This window comes from Bombina bombina, chromosome 1 (genome assembly GCF_027579735.1).
Source record: "Bombina bombina isolate aBomBom1 chromosome 1, aBomBom1.pri, whole genome shotgun sequence".
NCBI classification, from domain to species: domain Eukaryota; kingdom Metazoa; phylum Chordata; class Amphibia; order Anura; family Bombinatoridae; genus Bombina; species Bombina bombina.
Genome location: NC_069499.1, coordinates 1,098,092,308 through 1,098,113,960, shown reverse-complemented (window position 1 = coordinate 1,098,113,960; position 21,653 = coordinate 1,098,092,308). Strand labels below are relative to the sequence as shown.

At 36.0% G+C, this 21,653-nt stretch overlaps 1 protein-coding gene across 1 annotated transcript in view; it reads left to right on the top strand.

The window, feature by feature from the left end:
- Positions 1-21,653, top strand: part of LOC128642623 (fer-1-like protein 4) — a 210,947-nt gene that overhangs the window by 121,504 nt on the left and 67,790 nt on the right. Inside the window, exons 19-25 of the mRNA XM_053695431.1 lie at positions 1,769-1,930; positions 2,529-2,697; positions 4,328-4,428; positions 11,030-11,152; positions 12,622-12,670; positions 14,010-14,116; positions 18,903-19,034. Coding sequence (XP_053551406.1) covers positions 1,769-1,930; positions 2,529-2,697; positions 4,328-4,428; positions 11,030-11,152; positions 12,622-12,670; positions 14,010-14,116; positions 18,903-19,034 — 843 coding nt within the window. The remainder of the gene's footprint in view (positions 1-1,768; positions 1,931-2,528; positions 2,698-4,327; positions 4,429-11,029; positions 11,153-12,621; positions 12,671-14,009; positions 14,117-18,902; positions 19,035-21,653) is intronic.

Genomic DNA, 21,653 nt, shown 5'->3' with positions numbered 1-21,653 from the left:
CAAGTTCTATAGGCAGGTCACAGACCAGCAAGTAAATTAGCACGTCACCAGGCACTATAGGCAGATAATAGGTAAGTAACAGACCAGAATATACAGTAGAGAGGAGACAGACCATTAGGTACTATAGGCAGGTAGCAGGCAGATAACAGGCCAGGTAGTACAGTATGGAGGTAGCAGACCATTAGGTAATGTAGGTAGGAAGCAGGCCAGGTGCCGGTGGCAAGTAACAGATTAGCAGACACAATATGCAGGTAGCAGACCTGCAAACACAATAGTTAACAGTTTTAAACAGAATTGACCAGTGGCACCACCTAGTGAAATGACTATAGGCCAATTTATTGTATTATATAATTTCAAATTATATACTTGGCCTTGAGGTGCTGTGTATTAATATTCACAAAAAATTACACAAACAATCAGTAACTTTATTTCACAGACTTTTTGTTGAAAATCATTTATTTTTATTAGTTGTGTTAAAACATGGGAAAATTAAAAAAACAACATATTGTATCACTTGTGTAAGATATAGTCACTGTTTAGTGATAGTAATAGGTTGATAAACATAGAAGTAGCCAATATCTGTGCAGTCCCAGATTTAATCCACAAGTGTTCATAGGAAGCAGTCACATTTGACTTGCATACTAAGTATAAAAGTAACAACTACAGTTGTAGTTTAAGATAACAAAGTAGTTGATACAATTGTTTCTAATGCAATGCAGTTTTGTTGACTGCGTTTTAAAGACTGGAAATATATAGAGCTCAATTTAATCTCCGCTTTGTATGAGCTGAATTATATTGAAGGCCACAACATTTTACATTTTTAGTTTTGTATTGATGGAATTGCATTGATGGAATGATTGAAATGTAGAGCTACACTGGTAATTTATTGCACTCTTGGTTAGTAGATGTTCACCCAGTCTTATTCTCAGTATTCTGGTGGTCATACCCACGTAGATCAAATTACATTTGCATTATAATGCATATATATAACTCCTTCTGTCTTACAGGTTATATATGAGTTTATTACATGTCTCTTATTCAATTTATCTTCTACTGATAGCAGAGATTGAATTGAGCTCTATATATTTCGAGTTGTTAAAACACAGTCAACCAATCTGCATTGAATTAGAAAAAATTGTATCAACTACTTTGTTACAAGTCAAATTTGACTGATTCCTATGAACACAATTATACAAGCAGTTTCTCAATTTTCTTATTTGAGGGTTAAATCTTGGACTGCACAGACACTGGCTACTTTTATGTTTGTTAATCCTATTACTATCACAAAACAGTGACTATATTTTGCACCAGTGATACAATATGTTGTTTTTTTAATTTTTCCCATGTTTTAACATGACTAATAAAAAGAAATGGTTTTAAACAAAAAGTCTGTGAAATAAAGTTACACTAAACACAACATATGCACTAATATCACTACTCAAGCAATATAAAAAGAAAGAGCTAATAAGTGTATTATTTTGAAATCAGTGGGTTTTCCTCTGATTGTTTGTGTAAAAAAAATCACAATAGTTAACAGGACTACAAGTACAATAGAGAAGTTACAGTCAAGTGGACGACAGGTGTACCTGATTATAATGAAATAGCTGCTCACCTATAGTTCTCTCTCTGCTTCTAATTATATTCCCTTACTTAGGTTCTTTTCTGGGGACTGAGAGATTTGAAAAGGATTAACCTCTATTCCCTTACTTAGGTTCTTTTCTGGGGACTGAGAGATTTGAAAAGGATTAACCTCTATTCCCTTACTTAGGTTCTTTTCTGGGGACTGAGAGATTTGAAAAGGATTAACCTCTTTGAAGTGGACCAACCACAGGTCCGTATTGAGTGTGCTGGGAAAAAAGTAGAATCTGAAGTTATATTGAACTACAAAGAATTCCCCAATTTTACAGAGCTGGTTAAGTCTGTGAATGTGGTAAGTACACCTTTTTACAGTCATAGTTGTGCCAATAAATACATGAGGGACTCGCTAGCTCAGTTTCATCAGCTGGATAATTATTCAGGTCATCTTAATATATTATAAAGAAAAAGAAAATGAAATACATAGAAATTGGATGTATACCTGTACCATATAGCTACATACTTCACCCGACTGGTAAATACAAAGCATAACATCATTAACTAAAAACCCATCTTGGGTGGGTAATCACAAAAAACATGTAATCTATATGAATATAAAGCTGAATTATTCTCTCATTCTTTATTATATAGCAGAGTGTATCATGAGTGTATCATTGTGAATTGAGAACCAGACACACATCTAATTCTGCAGTGTCACCTATTTATGAAAAGTCATCATGTACACCGTCAACCATTTACAGCCAAAATACATCACTAACATATTCTGAGCATTTTTATATATTTATACTCTTTCAAACTGGTCTATGTTACCTAACTGCCTAGTTAACCATAAATATTTGTGGGGCTTTAAATTTTATAATCTATAAATGTTATTTTTTTTGGAATTTTCTAACCAGTGTTATTGCTAAACTTTCCATTCACCATAATTTCAGGAGCTTCCAGAGCAGGTTTATCTTCACCCACCACTAAGTATCTTTGTTGTGGAGAAACGCGCCTTTGGCCGCTCTGTAATGGTTGGGTCCACAGTTGTCTCTCATCTCATGAAGTTTGCTCCTAAAGAATTGGAAGAGAAAAATGAAGAGGCAGAAGCCAAAATAAAACGTGAGTTTTTCTGGTCTCAGCTGTCACGTTCTGGCAGTTCTCAAGGGGACATTCATGCCATTTATGGGGTTATATTTAATAAAACCAGGGCTTTTAGTTTGGGTACTCACCAGTATTAAGTACCGCTACCTCTGCACCTCATAACAGGTAACATTTGTAATCGTCATGTAAATTCTCTAGTTTTCACAATAGGAGGCTACACAATTTACCAGCATTATAAATAATGTTGTCCCTTTGCTTTTCTCAAAGTTACTGAGTACAATATATCAATCAATAATCACTGAGTTTACTTTTACAATAAAAGCACTGAAAAAAACAATTCATAATGGAACATTTCCTAATGCTTGATAAAGTAAAAAACAACTAAATGGCTGTGAACAAAAAGAGCACTTTATGATGTGTATAGAACTGTGCACTAACCCTCTCCTTACTCTGATACTAGCAGCTACAGCAGTCAGCAAAACAGATCCAAGGTCTGGTGTTGTATATGGGAGATATGAGAGTGGGCATCCTTGTCTTGCTTCTCTCAGTGTTAAAATATTTATCGAAAGTTGTCATTTTATGCTGTTTCTTTAAGGGGACATAGAAAATTAAAGTTTCATGATTCAGGTTTAAAAAAACAATACAAAAAAACAACTCATTACATTCTTTGCTACAAATGGGTTCTTTACCATGACAGTGTGTGTGTGTGTGTGTGTGTGTGAAACAGCATTTGCATCATTATATGTCACTGTAAAAACTGCTGTTTTATAGTGTACAAGACACCTTAACGCTCCTGAGTTTAACATACCAAGAGAACAGAGTAAAGTTTGTCGAAAGAAATTTGAAAGTTTTGTTATGTTTAAATTGTAGACTTCACCTGAATCATGAAAGTATAATTTCGACTTCTATGCCCCTTTAAAGGGACATCAAAGTGCAGACAGAAAATGCTGTAATGTGTTAAAGCATTTTATTATTATGTATAACTATGTGCTTAACCTCTGCAGAGGGGTTTAAGATATAGCTAAAGTCAGCTCCAGAGCAGCAACACACTACTGGGAGTTAGCTGAACACACCTGGTGAGCCAATAACAAAAGGCATATGTTTGTAACCACCAATCGGCAGCTAGCTCCTAGTAGCGCATTGCTTCTCCTGAGCATACCTGTATACTGCTCAATAAATGATACAAGAAGAACAAAGTCAATTTGACAGCAGAAGTATATTGAAAATTTGTGTAAAATTGCTTGTTTTTCATATCCTACATGCTGTCTGACCTCTTGTGTGCAGTGGGGTCTACAGAATGACTTGTGGGTGGAGCTGTGACAGGATAGGCAGGATAATTTTTTTCCATGACAATGTAACATAAAAGTAAAGGCCTATTAATAAGTAAGGCCTAAACTTATGCTTTATGACTTGACCTGTTCCTGAATATACAGTTTTGCACACTGGCTCCTAGTGTGTTTGTGTTAAAATCAATAAAAAAAATAAAAAATAGATTTATAAAAACCAAGTTAACGTGACAAAGTCTATTTCTTTGTTGATTGGTTTCAAACTCTTTAGAACAACGGTACAATGCAAAGCAAAACAACTTGCTTATTTCTAGGATTATGCCTTTGTGGTAATATTTATCGTGTGATTTGTTTCATTTCAGAAAAAAAGACGATGGCCAAGCTAACCTCAATGCAATCAGTTATAAATGTGGAATCAGAAGAAAAGGCAACAGACAAATTCAACCCTCTAAGCATAGTGACGGTATTTACTCATTGTTATAGAACTATATTAGTATATGTGAATATAAGGTCTCTGTCTAGTGAAGTAGGCAGAAATGCTTCCCAGAAGTTCAAGGACTTGAGTAACCTATTACAAATCGCTTTAATTTCTGATTGTGGGCTAGATTACGAGTGGATTACTTCCGCTTTCCTGTTAACTTTGCTAGACGGAGCCTTTTTCTGTGCATCGGTTTGCGCTCGTATTACAAGTTGAAAATAAAGTTGAACTTTAAATATTGTGAATGTGTTAACATATGCTCCAATGCATATATATATATATATATATATATATATATATATATATATATATAGGTCTGCACTTATGGTTCAAATTCATCCACCCAGGGTGCTTCCAAGAAATTGATAAACATAAGAAGAAAGGATGCACTCTGCAGGATTTTCAAAGTTACTTGTTTAATGTTTTAAATAAATAACTTTGAAAATCCTGGAGAGTGCATCCTTTCTTCTTATGTTTATATATATGATGTGTGTGTACATATATATGTAAATACATATATACACGTATAAATACATAAATACATCAATACATCGGCACGCTCAAACACACATATACTATATACACAAGCACACATATATACAGTATATATATATAAAAAACAGTCAGATAGATGCACTCTCACAAACCAAGTGATACTTCAGCCAGGGTGCTAAATAGCCAGCACTCTCTGGATGTATACATATTATTATTATTATTATTATCAGGTATTTGTAGAGCGCCAACAGATTCCGCAGTGCTGTAAACATAGTCGTAGACAGGATAGCTTTTGTAGGGGTCAAGTGGGTAGAGGGCCCTGCCGAGAGTTTCACTGTTGTAGTCGGCTCTTATGAAGCGATCTGTAAACAGGTGGGCCCATAGGCTTACATTCTAAGGGGTTCAAGGGGAAAGCAATGGAGTTGGGAAAGGTTAGTTTTGGTTAGTTATTATATATATATAATCAAATAATCAAATAATCAGCACTCTCTGGACTTACAGAATGGTGAATATTTATTCCAAAACAAGTGATTTTTCATGGTGTTCACCCCTTCATCAGAGTGCTGATTATTGGATTATATATATATATATATATATATATATATATATATATATATATATATATATATATATATATATATATGTATGAATATATATGTTAAAGCCCTCTGAAGCCCTTTATTTATTTTTTATACCATCTATCTTTGAGGCCTTATAACTTTTTAAAATTTTTTAAAATAAGTTTTATCAGGCAGTGTTTATATGAGTGTAACTGTACTTTTACATATATTTATATTGTGTTTTATGCAACTTTTTTCTTCCCTTCACTTTACGTGACCTCTGAAGTTGCGCTAACCCAACGTGTATTAAATTTGATTGCGCTCAAGTGAACGTGTTTACTTTGAACTCGTAATACACGCACTATTTTTGTCACGCGCAAAAAGCAAAGAAATTCCCAATATTGCTTGCGCGTTACAGTTAACGCCACTTGTAATATAGCCCTGTTTCAGTTCAGTTTCTACCAAAGTGGAGTAAAGTAGGCTGCACTGTAGTTTTTTTTACAGTAGAAGTGTTTGCTAATTTAAATAGATGAAAAAAGAAAAGTTTTACCTTACCCATACAGAACACTTATTAAGGCAAACATCAATCTACCCAATGTCAGGGCTTCTGCCTCTTGTAATTGTAATCTTGCAAGTGGTCTAAAAATTCAGACAGCCTTATACACAGAAGGGGCTACTGCCATTTGTGTAACATGTGGATTCATGTACTGTGGATGATGCTCAGTAGGTACAGACACAATATTGTCAGGGTTTCTCCAGCTTGCTGGTTACTGTGTTTACTGTTAAGTGTCAAGTACCTGTATCTTCCCATCATATCTATTCCATCCTCTAGTTATTTATATTTCCACAATTATATATGCTTGTCCCTTTAATTATTTGGTACATGTGATATAGATACAATTAAAAAAATCCACATAGAAAAATATATTTCTGGTACTTTAATTACAGTTTTACACTGTGCTTAAAACCTCTTAAATTTAAGTGTGACCAGAGACATGATGGTATATTGCCATAGTTTTTGGGGTTTCATAGCATTTTGTGCATTAATAGTAGTCACAACAATGGTTTGCTGATGTCAGCAGCAACAAATCTGTCTCTCTGTCAGTCCTGCTTGCCTTTTATCTAAGCATTGAATAATACGCCAATGACTCTCGTCTGAGTACTGTAGATGTGTAGATGACGGGCAGTAGGCATAACAGCTGTTACTAACTCAACACCAATGGAATGCACCCCACACTTGCATGAGAAGCTCAAATTGATTGAGTAACGTGAAAAAAAGTAAAAGCCAAGTAAACTAAGTAGCTTAAAGACATAAAGGATCAGCTCTGATGCATTTCACACTTCATGGTACACAAATATGGTGAATAAACAGGCTAATCCAATATTTAAACTCTATGCCACTCCTACCGGAACAGACGTATTGCAGTCAACTATAAATCAGTTTAATGCTAGTACATGACTACATTTTTACCATCTATAATAATAAAGCACAATTCTTTCTACACATGCTAACAGAAAAAAATACTTCACACAATTACTTGTATTACATTTTAAACAGCAACATTCACAAATTTAAAAATGCAAGTACATATTATATATATTGGTAGCCATAAACTCACTAACATTAGTGTAAAAACAGGAATATTCTAAACATAATATAAAAGTGATCTACTAGGCCCCTAATCAGGTATTATTTATCACTTTAGAATAAGAATTTTCATACAAATATATGGAAAAGTTTGGGAAGTAAGTATGTATCATACTAGATAGTCATGTAGGTCCTTAATGACCTACTAAGCCTGAACCCCACTCCACAAAAGAGTGCACTTTAGTAGCTACTGGAGAGATGGAGTTTATTAAAATATATCAAGGTACAAATGGCCTTTTTATGACTGCTATCTCTGTAAATAATATTAAGTAGAGGAAATCCACTACTGGTGTGAGATGCAGTGCAGTCTGTAAGGCTATCTGGTTTAATATAGTTGCTTTGGTTGATACTTTAAGAAGTAACCTATTTTATATTTTCCCAGCTGCTGTTTTATTTTCAGAGGAAACCTGTCATATTTAGTTTGAACAGGTTTCAGTTGTGGTGCAGGCTTTTTGCTTTTTGACCACATTGGTCACCATGTTTCTCAAGTGATCACAATGCAATATTGTTTTGTTTGTTAAAATCTTGCTGCTGCGTACGTACGTTTTTACCTGAAAAGTTCCTGAAAAAGATTTTTTATGGTTTAAGTACCTGTTTTTGAAATAGAAACTGGGAGGTCTCCTAAAACTTACTGATACAATAGTCCATTCACACCTCTTAAGGTTACAAGAGAGCTCTATTCATGTAACCCCTATGTTCACTATGCAAGGAAAATACAAATTTGCATGTGTAACATTAATCTAGTATCATCTGAATTAATTCTCAACTCACATTAACCATATGAATGTCATAGGTATCTTGGCATGATGGTCATTCTTCTATGGTCACTTCAAGACACCAACATCTGCAAATAGCGTGTTTTTATTTGTAATATTTTATTGAATTCCCACTCACACTGTCGTTAAGTAATGGCTTTATTAAAATTGTGTTTTAAAAGGGGATTGCTCAATCACGACTTAAACAGAAAACTATTGTAATCTGTTTCCATCCGCACTACTGCTAAACCATCTGAATGCATCTTTTAGGATGTCAGGATGGGCAGACTGTGCACCATGTTTCTATCACTGTATGGTCATTGGATTTTAACACAATTTCAATTTGTAAGGAGTGAACCCGCTGCCTTGCTACATTGTATCTTCCTAGTAGCACCTTAAACGAGATCACCCATTTGTGGCTGGGCTTTTATAGGGGACGCACTTCAATGCACACATAGGGGCATATTTATCAAGCTCTGTATTTCCGGCGAGCCTTCATTCTAAAGACCGCAGCTCCATAACCTGTCCACCTGCTCAGAGGCAGCGGACAAAAATCAACACGATAGACTATGATCGGGTTGATTGACACCCCCTGCTAGTGACCGATTGGCCGCGAATCTGCAGGGGGCGGCATTGCACCAGCAGTTCACAAGAACTGCTGGTGCAATGATAAATGCTGAGAGTGTATGCTGTTGGCATTTATTGATGTGCTGTGGACATGATCCGCAATATCGGATCATGTTCGCTTGCACCATAATAAATAGGCCCCAATGTCCAAACTTGTTCATGAGAGTGCATTTCAAAGTGTCTGTGCCTACATAATTGAATTTGTAAACTGAAACAAGTTTGGACTGTCTCCTAAATGAGTTTGCTGTTACAGACAGGGTAAGAGCAGCTGGTTGTTTAACAAGAATCAATTTAGTTGCCTTTGGGAGTTTCACAAGACAAAAGGTAATGAAATGCCCAGATTTACCACAGTAAAATAAATGTCTCCTTTTCATCTCTGTAAATACAATGAAAGACTTTTGAAATTTGTAAGTTTTAGTAGCCTATAGTTTATGGAAATCTCCATGACCCACGTTTGTTGCTGAAGCAAAGTTTGGAATCTGGTTGGAAAAGAATGGTAGGGATACATATGAAGTATATTCTGTGAAGGCTTTTGTGGAAATGTTATGCCTGTATGCCATAAGTACCGTACTACCTGAGGACATACCAGTAATGAGTGGTGATTCAGATAGAACATGTAATTTTAAGCAACTTTCTCATTTACTCATATTATAATTTTTTCTTCATTCTCTTGCTATCTTTATTTGAAAAAGAAGGTATCTAAGCTAATGAGCCAGACAATTTTTGGTTCAGTACACTGAACAGCACTTTTTATTGGTGGGTGAATTTATCCACCATTCAGCAAGAACAAGGTTGTTAACCAAAAATGGGCCGGCATCTAAATCTTGCTTTTCAATTAAAGATATCAAGAGAATGAAGACAATTTGATAATAGGAGTAAATGAGAAAGTTGCTTAAACTTGCATGCTCTATCTGAATCATGAAAGAAAAAATGTGGGTTTAGTGTCCCTTTAAGACAAAGTTTGACATCTTGCGTTTATGAAGTAGTTCTTGGATCTGTTGTGCCATAACAGAAATAACATTCATAACTTGGCACGAGTTTAAATTTATCAACCAGCAGGACAACGTCAGAAAACAGTTACTGAGACTTAGCAGATGCTCTCTGCAGAGCTAGGTACTGGAGCAGGATACAGATGCCTGACAGACATTTTCTGCAGAGCTGGGTACTGGATTACGGAGCCTACAAGCAAGTGGAAACCATGATTCAAGACTGAGGCAGGAGCAGGTCAGGGTCAATCTGAAAGTCAGTGGCAGGCATAAATCAGAGAAGTCAAGACTGAGGTCAGAATACAGTAAACACCAATCAGACTGAGGTACAAGCTCTCAAATGAAATACTTGTGTCAGAGCCCTGAGCTTAAAATAGCCACGTAATGAGGTACATTTATTGGGTGCTGCAGGTGGGCTGAACTATAGGCTACTCTAAACATGCTGTAATAATACTGTGAGCCAGTATTAGGCAGATGCCTTTAGTGGCTCATGAGAGACCTGGGTAATATTGGGAGGAATCTTTGTTTAAAAAACCTTTATTTTCATTAGTTGGGTCCAAAAGTTTACAGGAACAACGTTTCGAACCTACAATAGCAGGCTCTTAGTCATGTACATGACTAAGAGCCTATTGTAGGTTCAAAACGTTGTTCCTGTAAACTTTTGGACCCAACTAATGAAAATAAAGGTCTTTTAAACAAAGATTTCTTCTGGTGGCTGGAGTGCTTTGGATGTATGACTATTTGGATTAACAAGATTTGGCAAATCTTACTCCGTGCCCCACAAGCAGGTGTGCTGTTCTCTTTCCTTTTTTGATTTAATATTGGGAGGACCAATTTTAAATCCCCTGACCTACTATCTACCTAACTGATTACACCTAGAAATTAGTCTTTTTTTTAGTTTATGGCTCCAGTGGCATTGTGAAAAGTTTAATGTGTAAAAAATAAAAAAAGATATTAGGTTGTATCTAGATTAAAGTAACGTACTGATATAGCTATATAGATACGGACTGATATAGCTACAGCATTTGCTGCACATGGTTGCAGTTTTTTTTTATTAAAACAAAGGACTGGTGATGATGCCTCTAACTACATTATTTTAAACATTCCTTAGACTTGTGTTGTCTTATATAGCTTTTAGTTAGAACCTGTAACTGAGAGTAAGAGCTCTTGTCTTTCCTGGAACTATAACATAAATCCCAACATTTTTAGGTTACTTGGGGCTTGATCAAAAGGACCGCATTTTGGGCTATGCTTCAGGAACTTGAAGTAATCTGTTTCATTTAATTGATTAAAGTACCTCAGCTATCTCACCCTTTCGTACAGTATCACTTTGCAACATGTCGATTTTCTTCACACCTTCACTATTAAAAAGGTCAAACATATCTTTTCCAAGGATATAACATTTATTTTTATATTATTTTTTATTTACCATAAAAATATTACAAACTATTAAACTTGTACAGCACTACATTTTGTCACTTCTGTGATTATTCATTGATTTGTCTCTGAATTCAGGATCCTTTAAAGAAACTGCAAAAAATTGTAAAGGAGGAGGAGCTGGAAGAGGAAAGGCCAGATCCAGAAGAGTTAGATTGGTGGTCAAAATACTATGAATCTTTAAGAGAAATCAGTGATCAAGTACGTACTGAGTTGTATATTTTTACAGATATTGATATGTTTTATGCCAGTCTTGCACGCTATTGTTTAAATAGATGTGTGTTTGTGGTGAGATATATATATAGCTGCATGTATATTCAGTATAACAACTTATGTTAATTACAGTGCGTCTTTTGTCCCCGTATTGGTCCTAGGTAAACTATGTGTTTATCTCCTGCAAATGAATTAAACATATAGGAAAAGCCTTGCTTGGGAGCTGCAAGCATTGTGGCTCCAAAGAAGGAAACTGACGGTATTTGGCTATTATGTGTAACTGCTACTCCTGATTGGCTGACTGGCTGTTTTCTGCAATACTTGCGGGTATTTAGTGGGACTTTACCTATGTGTTTAACTCCTTCGCAGGGGCTGAACACATGGTAACCTAAGGTCAATAAAAAATGTCATAGTCTAACAAATAAGAACATGAAATGCATCAGGATGTCCCCTTAGGCTCCTAAATGTATGTATATATATATATATATATATATATATAATATATATATATATATATATATATATATATATAAATGTATATATTTATTTATTTGATGTGTGTATATGTGTGTGGGTGGGCATGAAATGTCATGCTTCAGCGATTTATTATTAGTATTACAATGTATTTGTAATGTGCCATTCAGGGAGTACAATTAAAAAGGACAATACATGGGAATGCACTCTGATACAGAAGAATGGGAACATCATGGTCCTTTTCCTCTTTTTTTTGGAGGGAGAGATTATCTACGTCTCTTATTCTGTTTACATTGATATATTACCTAGAAATACTTTCAGTCCAGGTTATCACAAGTTAAAAACTTATGGTTATACAAAGATGTAGGGCCTGATATTCAAAGCCGTGCCGCTCAGGCGAGATATTCTAAGAAGTCTCTTTTATCTTGAGAAATGTTTATGTTGCTATATAGGGGGATATTTATCAAAGGTCTGGCGGACCTGATCCGACAGTGCGGATCAGGTCCGCCAGACCTCGCTGAATGCGGAAAGCAATACGCTCTCCGTATTCAGCATTGCACCAGCAGCTCTTGTGAGCTGCTAATGCAACGCCGCCCCCTGCAGATTCGCGGCCACCAGCAGGGAGGTGTCAATCAACCACGATCGTACTCGATCGGATTGATTTTCGGTGATGTGTGTCTGCCTGCTCAGAGCAGACGGACAGGGTTATGGAGCAGCGTTCTTTAGACCGCTGCTTCATAACTACTGTTTCTGGCGAGCCTGCAGGCTTGCCAGAAACACGGGCCCTCAAGCTCCATCCGGAGCTTGATAAATGGGCCCCTTAATGTTCTTTATGTGAAACAGAGATTCCTACATTACAGTTCAAGGTCTCTCCATTATGGCGAGCTTTTCAATATCAGGCCCGTAGGGACTCATCATTGTTAAAATTGCCTATAATATCAACTATAATAAAAAATGTGTTAAATATGATGACTTCCTTGTAGATTCAGGTTGGAGATGATGATGAAGATGGAGAAAATGAAGAAACTGGTGGTAAGCGTAGCAAATACTACAAACATATGTCTATCTCTATTCCATCCATGAATTGAAATATAGATAGTAATGAAGTAATAATGTCATTTAACACACTATTTACCTAATCCCATGTACTGTTAGTAGTTTAGGGCTTTATATGTTAACTTATGTTGGTTCTTTTGTGTTTCATTTTGATGTTTTGTTTTTTTATAACTGTATAATGCAGCAAATCAAATAAGCCAAACACTAACGGCTAGATTTAGAGTTTTGTCAGTAACGACCCGCGTAGCTAACGCTGGCTTTTTTTCCCCCGCACCTTTTAAATACCGCTGGTATTTAGAGTTCACAGAAGGGCTGCGTTAGGCTCCAAAAAGGGAGTGTAGAGCTTAATTTACCGCCACTGCAACTCTCAATACCAGCGGTGCTTACGGACGCGGCCAGCTTCAAAAACGTGCTCATGCACGATTCCCCCATAGGAAACAATGGGGCCGTTTGAGCTGAAAAAACACCTGCAAAAAAGCAGCGTTCAGCTCCTAACGCAGCCCCATTGTTTCCTATGGGGAAACACTTCCTAAGTCTGCACCTAACACCCTAACATGAACCCCGAGTCTAAACACCCCTAACCTTACACTTATTAACCCCTAATCTGCTGCCCCCGCTATCGCTGACCCCTGCATATTTTTTTTAACCCCTAATCTGCCGCTCCGGACACCGCCGCAACCTATGTTATCCCTATGTACCCCTAATCTGCTGCCCCTAACACCGCCGACCCCTATATTATATTTATTAACCCCTAATCTTCCGCCCCCAACGCCACCTCCACCTACCTACACTTATTAACCCCTAATCTGCCGACCGGACCTCACCGCTACTATAATAAAGTTATTAACCCCTAATCCGCCTCACTCCCGCCTCAATAACCCTATAATAAATAGTATTAACCCCTAATCTGCCCTCCCTAACATCACAGGGGGGGGGGAAGAGATAGGTAATAACAATTTCCTTTTCAATTGCTCTAAGTATTGACAGTTGTGTATAGACAGAGAGTTAAGATAAGATGGCCTTAATGTGTAACGAGAAAAATAAGATAAGGAGGCCTGCTATTTCTATAGGCTTAGCCCATTTATATGCATGTTTGCTTGTCTTCTCTTTCAGGTGAACACAAAATTCAAATGTAGCCCCTAATACGAAATCATTTAAATATGTATTTAATGTTCTATTGACTAGAGATTATTACTGAGAAATCTTGCAAATTAAGTTTAATTATATGTAGTCTTGATGTATTAAAATATTTGAATGCAGACAAAACAAAGTTAAGATTATGTGCCATAATTAATATCTAATTTCTGGATTGTAGATGGGGGAAATTTGAATGCGGCCTCTCTAGATGTGGATGTGAATGAGGAATTTTGCAATGAGGTGGAGATAGTAAAACCAAAAAGGAAAATGATAGCAACACTGAAGGTAAAACATGAAACCACAACAAAATTATGACAAGCATTGCGGCTTTGTAGTGTTGCTAAGTGTGTATTGCTGCTGATAACAGGTGGTTGGTTACATGTTACTATGCATTGCGGCTTTGTAGTGTTGCTAAGTGTGTATTTCTGCTGATAACAGGTGGTTGGTTACATGTTACTATGCATTGCGGCTTTGTAGTGTTGCTAAGTGTGTATTTCTGCTGATAACAGGTGGTTGGTTACATGTTACTACTATGCATTGCGGCTTTGTAGTGTTGCTAAGTGTGTATTGCTGCTGATAACAGGTGGTTGGTTACATGTTACTACTATGCATTGCGGCTTTGTAGTGTTGCTAAGTGTGTATTGCTGCTGATAACAGGTGGTTGGTTACATGTTACTACTATGCATTGCGGCTTTATAGTGTTGCTAAGTGTGTATTGCTGCTGATAACAGGTGGTTGGTTACATGTTACTACTATGCATTGCGGCTTTGTAGTGTTGCTAAGTGTGTATTGCTGCTGATAACAGGTGGTTGGTTACATGTTACTACTATGCATTGCGGCTTTGTAGTGTTGCTAAGTGTGTATTGCTGCTGATAACAGGTGGTTGGTTACATGTTACTACTATGCATTGTGGCTTTATAGTGTTGCTAAGTGTGTATTGCTGCTGATAACAGGTGGTTGGTTACATGTTACTACTATGCATTGCGGCTTTGTAGTGTTGCTAAGTGTGTATTGCTGCTGATAACAGGTGGTTGGTTACATGTTACTATGCATTGCGGCTTTGTAGTGTTGCTATGTGTGTATTGCTGCTGATAACAGTTATTTTATCTCATTTATAATGGTTTATTAGAACGTTGCCTATATATTGCCATTTTTTGACAGATCTTTAGCCAGTGTTTGTTACACAGGCGCACACATATAAGAACCCTTTTTTGTATATAGGAATTAATCAGGTTTTTTGGGATAACCTGTTTTTTAGGTGGAGTTTGGTCTACATCCATAGCATAGACTTTTCATGTTTTTTGCATACACGCAAAGCTAGACCCTTCTGGTAGACATTTTCCTTAAGCATAGATATCTGCAGGAATATATGGTTTGTAATAAGCAAAATCTAAGGATTACGAGTGAAGCGCAAATTAATGCTCTTGCTTGAGCGTTAATTGCACTAGAAGTAAGATTTTTGTGCTCGTCGGGTTGCGCTTGTATTATGAGTTGAAAGTAAACTGTTTTCGCTCTAGCGGTAACCTGCGCAAAAATCCAAAGTTTTAATATTGTGTGCATGTTCACGTATTCACCCATAGAAGCCAATGGAGAAAAAAAGAGTGGTAAAAAACACCTCAAACACGATTGCATATTCTCCTTTACGCTAACCTAACATGAAAATATGAATATTTCATATTCCAAAGTTCTTCCGATAACAGAATATGTTCTAATTAATCATAAATACATATTTCTACATATAGTATATCTGATTTTTTTTTAGTGCAATATATACAGTATCTCATAAAAGTGAGTATACCCCTCACATTTTTGTAAATATTTTATTATCTTTTCATGCGAAAACACTGAAGAAATTACACTTTGCTACAATGTAAAGTAGCAAGTGTACAGCCTGTATAACAGTGTAAATGTTCTGTCCCCTCAAAATAACTCAACGCACAGCCATTAATGTCTAAACCGTTGACAACAAAGGTTGGGCCCAAAGTGTCAATATTTTGTGTGGCCACCATTATTTTCCAGCACTGCCTTAACCCTCTTGGGCATGGAGTTCACCAGAGCTTCACAGGTTGTCACTGAAGTCCTCTTGCACTCCTCCATGACGACATCACGGAGCTGGTGGATGTTAGAAACCTTGCGCCCACCTTATGTTTGAGGATGCCCCATAGATGCTCAATAGGGTTTAGGTCTGCAGAGATGCTTGGGCAGTCCACCAACTTTACCCTCAGCTTCTTTAGCAAGACAGTGGTCGTCTTGGAGGTGTGTTTGGGGTCGTTATCATGTTGGAATACTGCCCTGTGGCCCAGTCTCTGAAGGTAGGGGATCATGCTCTGCTTCAGTATGTCACAGTACATGTTGGCATTCATGGTTCCCTCAATGAACTGTAGTTCCCCAGTGCCGGCAGCAGTCATGCAGGCCCAGACAATGACACTCCCACCACCATGCTTGACTGTAGGCAAGACACACTTGTCTTTGTACTCCTCACCTGGTTGCTGCCACACACCATCATCAGACCACAGGACATGGTTCCAGTAATCCAGTAGTCTGCTTGTCTTCAGCAAACTGTTTGCAGGCTTTCTTGTGCATCTTTTTTAAAAGAGGCTTCCTTCTGGGACGACAGCCATGCAGAACAATTTGATGCAGTGTGCGGCGTATGGTCTGAACATTGAGAGGGTGACCCCCCACCCCTTCAACCTTTGCAGCAATGCTGGCAGCACTCATATGTCTATTTCCCAAAGACAACCTCTGGATATGACGCTGAGCACGTGCACTCAACTTCTTTGGTCGACCATGGCGAGGCCTGTTCTGAGTGGAACCTGTCCTATAAAACCGCTGTATGGTCTTGCCCACCATGCTGCAGCTCAGTTTCATGGTCTTAACAATCTTCTTATAGCCAAGGCCATCTTTATGTACAGCAACAATTCTTTTTTTCAGATCCTCTTTGCCATGAGGTGCCATGTTGAACTTCCAGTGACCAGTATGAGAGAGTGTGAGAGCTATAACACCAAATTTAACACACCTAGTCCCCATTCACACCTGAGACCTTGTAACACTAACGAGTCACATGACACCGGGGAGGGAAATGGCTAATTGGGCCCAATTTGGACATTTCCACTTAGGGGTGTACTTACTTTTGTTGCCAACGGTTTAGACATTATTTGGCTGTGTGTTGAGTTACTTTGAGGGGACAGCAAATTTACACTGTTATACAGGCTGTTCACTCACTACTTTACATTGTAGCAAAATGTCATTTCTTCAGTTTTGTCAGATGAAAAGATGTAATAAAATATTTACAAAAATGTGAGGGGTGTACTCACTTTTGTGAGATACTGTATATATATATATATATATATATATATATATATATATATATATATTTCTAAACCTATATATATATAGATAAATATATATAGGTATAGATTTATACAGATATATATATATATATATATATATATATATATATATATATATGAATATCTATTTAAAAATACATAGAACATATTCTGCTATGTGCAGAACATTGGAATGTGAAATTTTTACAGTAAATACATAGTTAAAATCTTTATTAAATATGAATATTGCATAAATATGTTTTTACATTTTTTCATTTACTTAACGGCAAAGGGCTCCGATGCACTTCTATATATGTCTATGTATGTATACATATGTATGTATGTGTTTATATGTGTGTATATACATATATACACGTATAAATACATAAATAAATACGTATATATATATATATATATATATAGCTTTTTTTGCTAATACCTGAGATCTCATATATTTGAGCCTTTATAACTTTCATGTGCAATATTTTTTGTGAATAATTTTTATTAGACTAGATGTTTTCGAATTTCGTTTTCGGATTGATTCGAATTCGGATACATTTGAATGCATTCGTTTCAAATTCATTCGGATTCGAATCAATTCGTATGTATTCGGTCCGGATTTGATTAGTAAATTCGGAAGTTCGGTATGTGTTAGGTGAGATGTGCTGTGTATTAGACTAGTATTATGTACTGTAATATTAGGTGTAACCCATAGCAGAGTTATGTAACCTAATATACTGTACAATACTAGTGTAATTGTGATTATTCCATGACCATCCGAATGTAACGAATAAATCCGAACTAATTCAATTTATTCGTTAGTTTCGGTGCTACGGTAATTCGAAAATTTGAATAGATCTGAAGCTCCGAATTTGACAAATTTGTCCGAATTTCGATTCGAAATGAATTGAAATGCACATGTCTAATTTTTTATTAAATAGTGTTATTAGTAGTGTAACTGTACTCTGTAATGTACTGTTGATGTGTTTTGTGAAACTTTTATGTTTTGCAAAACAGTTAACCATTGCTCTGAAGTCATGGTAATCATTCTAGCATAAATCGTGATAACGCTCATGTGATAACGTTTACTAGCTGTAAGCCCGATGAATGCAAACCCTCGCGATATATTATCGCTTGGACGCAACTGTTTGCGCTCCACTCGTAATCTAGCCTTAAAGGGACACGAAATCCACATTTTTTCTTTCATGATTTAGAAAGAGCATGCAATTTTAAACTATTTTCTAATTTACTTCTATTATCCAATTTGTTTTATTCTCTTGATATTCTTTGCTGAAAGGCATATCTAGATATGCTCAGTAGCTGCTGATTGGTTGATGCACTTAGAAGCCTTGTGTGATTGGCTCACCCATGTGCATTGCTTTTTTTTAAACTAAGGATATCTTAAAAATGAAGCAAAATTAATAATAGAAGTAAATTGTAATGTTGTTTACATTTGTATTCTCTATCTGAATCATGAAAGAAAATTTTTGGGTTTAGTGTCCCTTTAAGTGTTCTCCACTTTATCCTTGAGAAAAATACTGTTCTAAAATATAGAATAACCAGTATGTATACATATTTAAAAATCTACACATATACATTAGATTAACACACCTTTCACAGGAATCATGTGCAACCAGGAGGTAATATAAATACTGGATATATGTAGTGTCGACATCACTGTTGTTGGAATGCCCTTACATGCTATGAAGCTAAACATATGTAACAGGAGGGGTTTCTTGTAGGTCTATAACTCAGAGCTGGAGAATGAGTTTGAGAATTTTGAAGACTGGCTGCATGTATTCTCTTTGCATAAAGGCAAAGCATTGGATGATGAAGATGGAAATGATGATGACAACTTTATGGGAAAATACAAGGTAAATATGAGTGTAAGGCTTTCATGAGAGATCAGCATTACAAGGTATAAACTAACCACATCTAGCAAGTTATAATTGTCTGTCTGTTTAATTCTATATAGATCTTTTAGAATAGTGTAAAATATAGATACTATCCACTTACTATTATAAGGTTTACTAATGGAAAAACAAGCTCTACAAAACATTAATGAATAAACTTTACAGGATAAGAGAGGATCTGACTCAGGCAACAGAAAGCCTAGTTTATGTATGTACCACTCTTACACCACTTGCAAAAAAAGTGTTTAAAGGGAAACAAAATGTTTCTTCCATTATTCAGATAGCGCACACAATTTTAAATAACTTTCCAATTTACTTTTATTATCAAATTTACTTCAATCTCTAGATATAATTTGTTAAAGAAGCAATAATGCCCTACTGGGAGCTAGCTGAGCCTAACTGGCCACCAATAAGCAGCTAGCTCCCAGCAGTGCATTCCTACTCCTGAGTCTACCTTTTTTTTTCAACAAAGTTTACAAAGAGGACAAAGCAAATTAGATTATAGAGGTAAATTGTAAAGTTATTTAAAATCGTGTGCTCTATTTGAATCCTAAAAGTTTAAATTTGACTTTACTGCCCCATTAACTAGAAAAATACTCTCACTCCAAAGATTATTCAACTAAAAGAAGTGGAATAACATTTCAATTACCTGAGGGTTCCAATTACAAAGTGCCACAAGTAATACTATTTTAACATTTTTTCCTGAAGGATCGTTCTACAGTCATTATAAAGGAGTCATAGATAAGAATGTGATATTCATTAAGACCCATGTGTATATATATATATATATATATATATATATATATATATATATATATATATATATATACTGTTTATCAGTATGGACTATTGATTCCCTCGCTGTAGCTATTATTCTTGTTTCTAGATGCATGGGATTACTTTCTTCTTAGTTGGATATATTTAACTAGAGATTTAGGAATCTATTCATTAAGAGGTGAATGACGGGTGAATTGAGACATTTAATTTCCTGCCATAAACTATGCATTATGAAGGGCAAAACCCAGTGAGTATCTCCTGCAAGAAGAGCAGAGTTAGCCCTGCACATTGCATAGTTAATGCTTTATACAATTCACCTAAAATAGGAGAATTGCAAGTGAATCGTATAAAGTATTAACTATGCATTGCGCAAGGCTAACTCTGCAGGAGATACTCATTGGGTTTGGCCCTTCATTAGGCATAGTTAATGGCGGGAATTGAAATGTTTAAATTCACCTGTCATTCATCTCTTCAAGAATAGATTCCTAAATCTCTAGTTAAATATCCCTTTAAAGGGACACTCAAGTCAAAATTCTAATTTTGATGATTCAAATAGAGCATGCAATTTTAAACAACTTTCCAGTTTACTTCCATTAACTAAATGTGCACAGTCTTTTTATACTTACAGTTTTTGAGTCATCATTTCCTACTGAGCATGTGCAAGAATTCACAGAATATACGTATATGCATTTGTGATTGTCTGATGGCTGTCACATGATACAGGAGTGGAAATAGATATAGCTTTGAAAATTGTCAGAAAAAAATCTATTACTTATTTGAAGTTCAGAAAAGGGCTATTGCATTGTCTTTTTATTATGCATTTGTTGATTATGCAAATCTACTGTATTTACTGGTCCTTAAAAGTGAAATTCTAATTATGAGTGCATGTATGTGTACAACTCACACTATTTACTCAATAGCTTAAAGGAAAACTCACAGATAAAAATAAGGAACATCATTTAAAGGGACAGTCAACACCAGAATTTTTGTTGTTTTAAAAGATAGATAATCCCTTAATTAACAATTCCCCAGTTTTGCATAGCCAAGAAAGTTATAATTATACACATTTTACCTCTGTAATTACCATGTATCTAAGCCTCAGCAGACTGCCCCCTTATTTCAGTTGTTTTGACAGACTTGCATTTTAGCCAATCAGAGGTGCCTCCATGGTAAATTCACGTGCATGAGCTAAATGTTATCTATATGAAACACATAAACTAATGCCCTCTAATGGTGAAAAACGATGAAAATGATTTAGATTAGAGGCGGCCTTCAAGGTCTAAGAAATTAGCATATGAACCTCCTAGGTTTAGCTTTCAACTAAGAATACCAAGAGAACAAAGCAAAATTGGTGATAAAAGTAAATGGGAAAGTTTTTAAAATTACATGCCCTATTTAAATCATGAAAGTTTTTTTGGACTTGACTGTCCCTTTAAAACAAAAACAAAGCACTGTAATTGATTTTGAAATATTCTCTTTTAGAACGAATGGAGATAGTTTATGTTTGTCCCTTTGATATGTGACTTTATATTAGCTCTCTTGTGTGTTGCTCCTCCTCCTTAACTGATATTTGAATTACCACTAAACTAATTATCTGGTATATGGAGTTACATAGAAACATAGATATTGACGGCAGATAAGAGCCATAGGCCCAGCAAGTCTGCCAGACCTTACCTAACAGTATAAACGTATCTAGTTCGTAGTGTAGGATAGCCTTATGCTTGTCCCATGCATTTTTAAAGTCCCCCACAGTGTTTGTTGCTACTACCTCTTGAGGAAGTTTATTCCATAAATCAATCACTC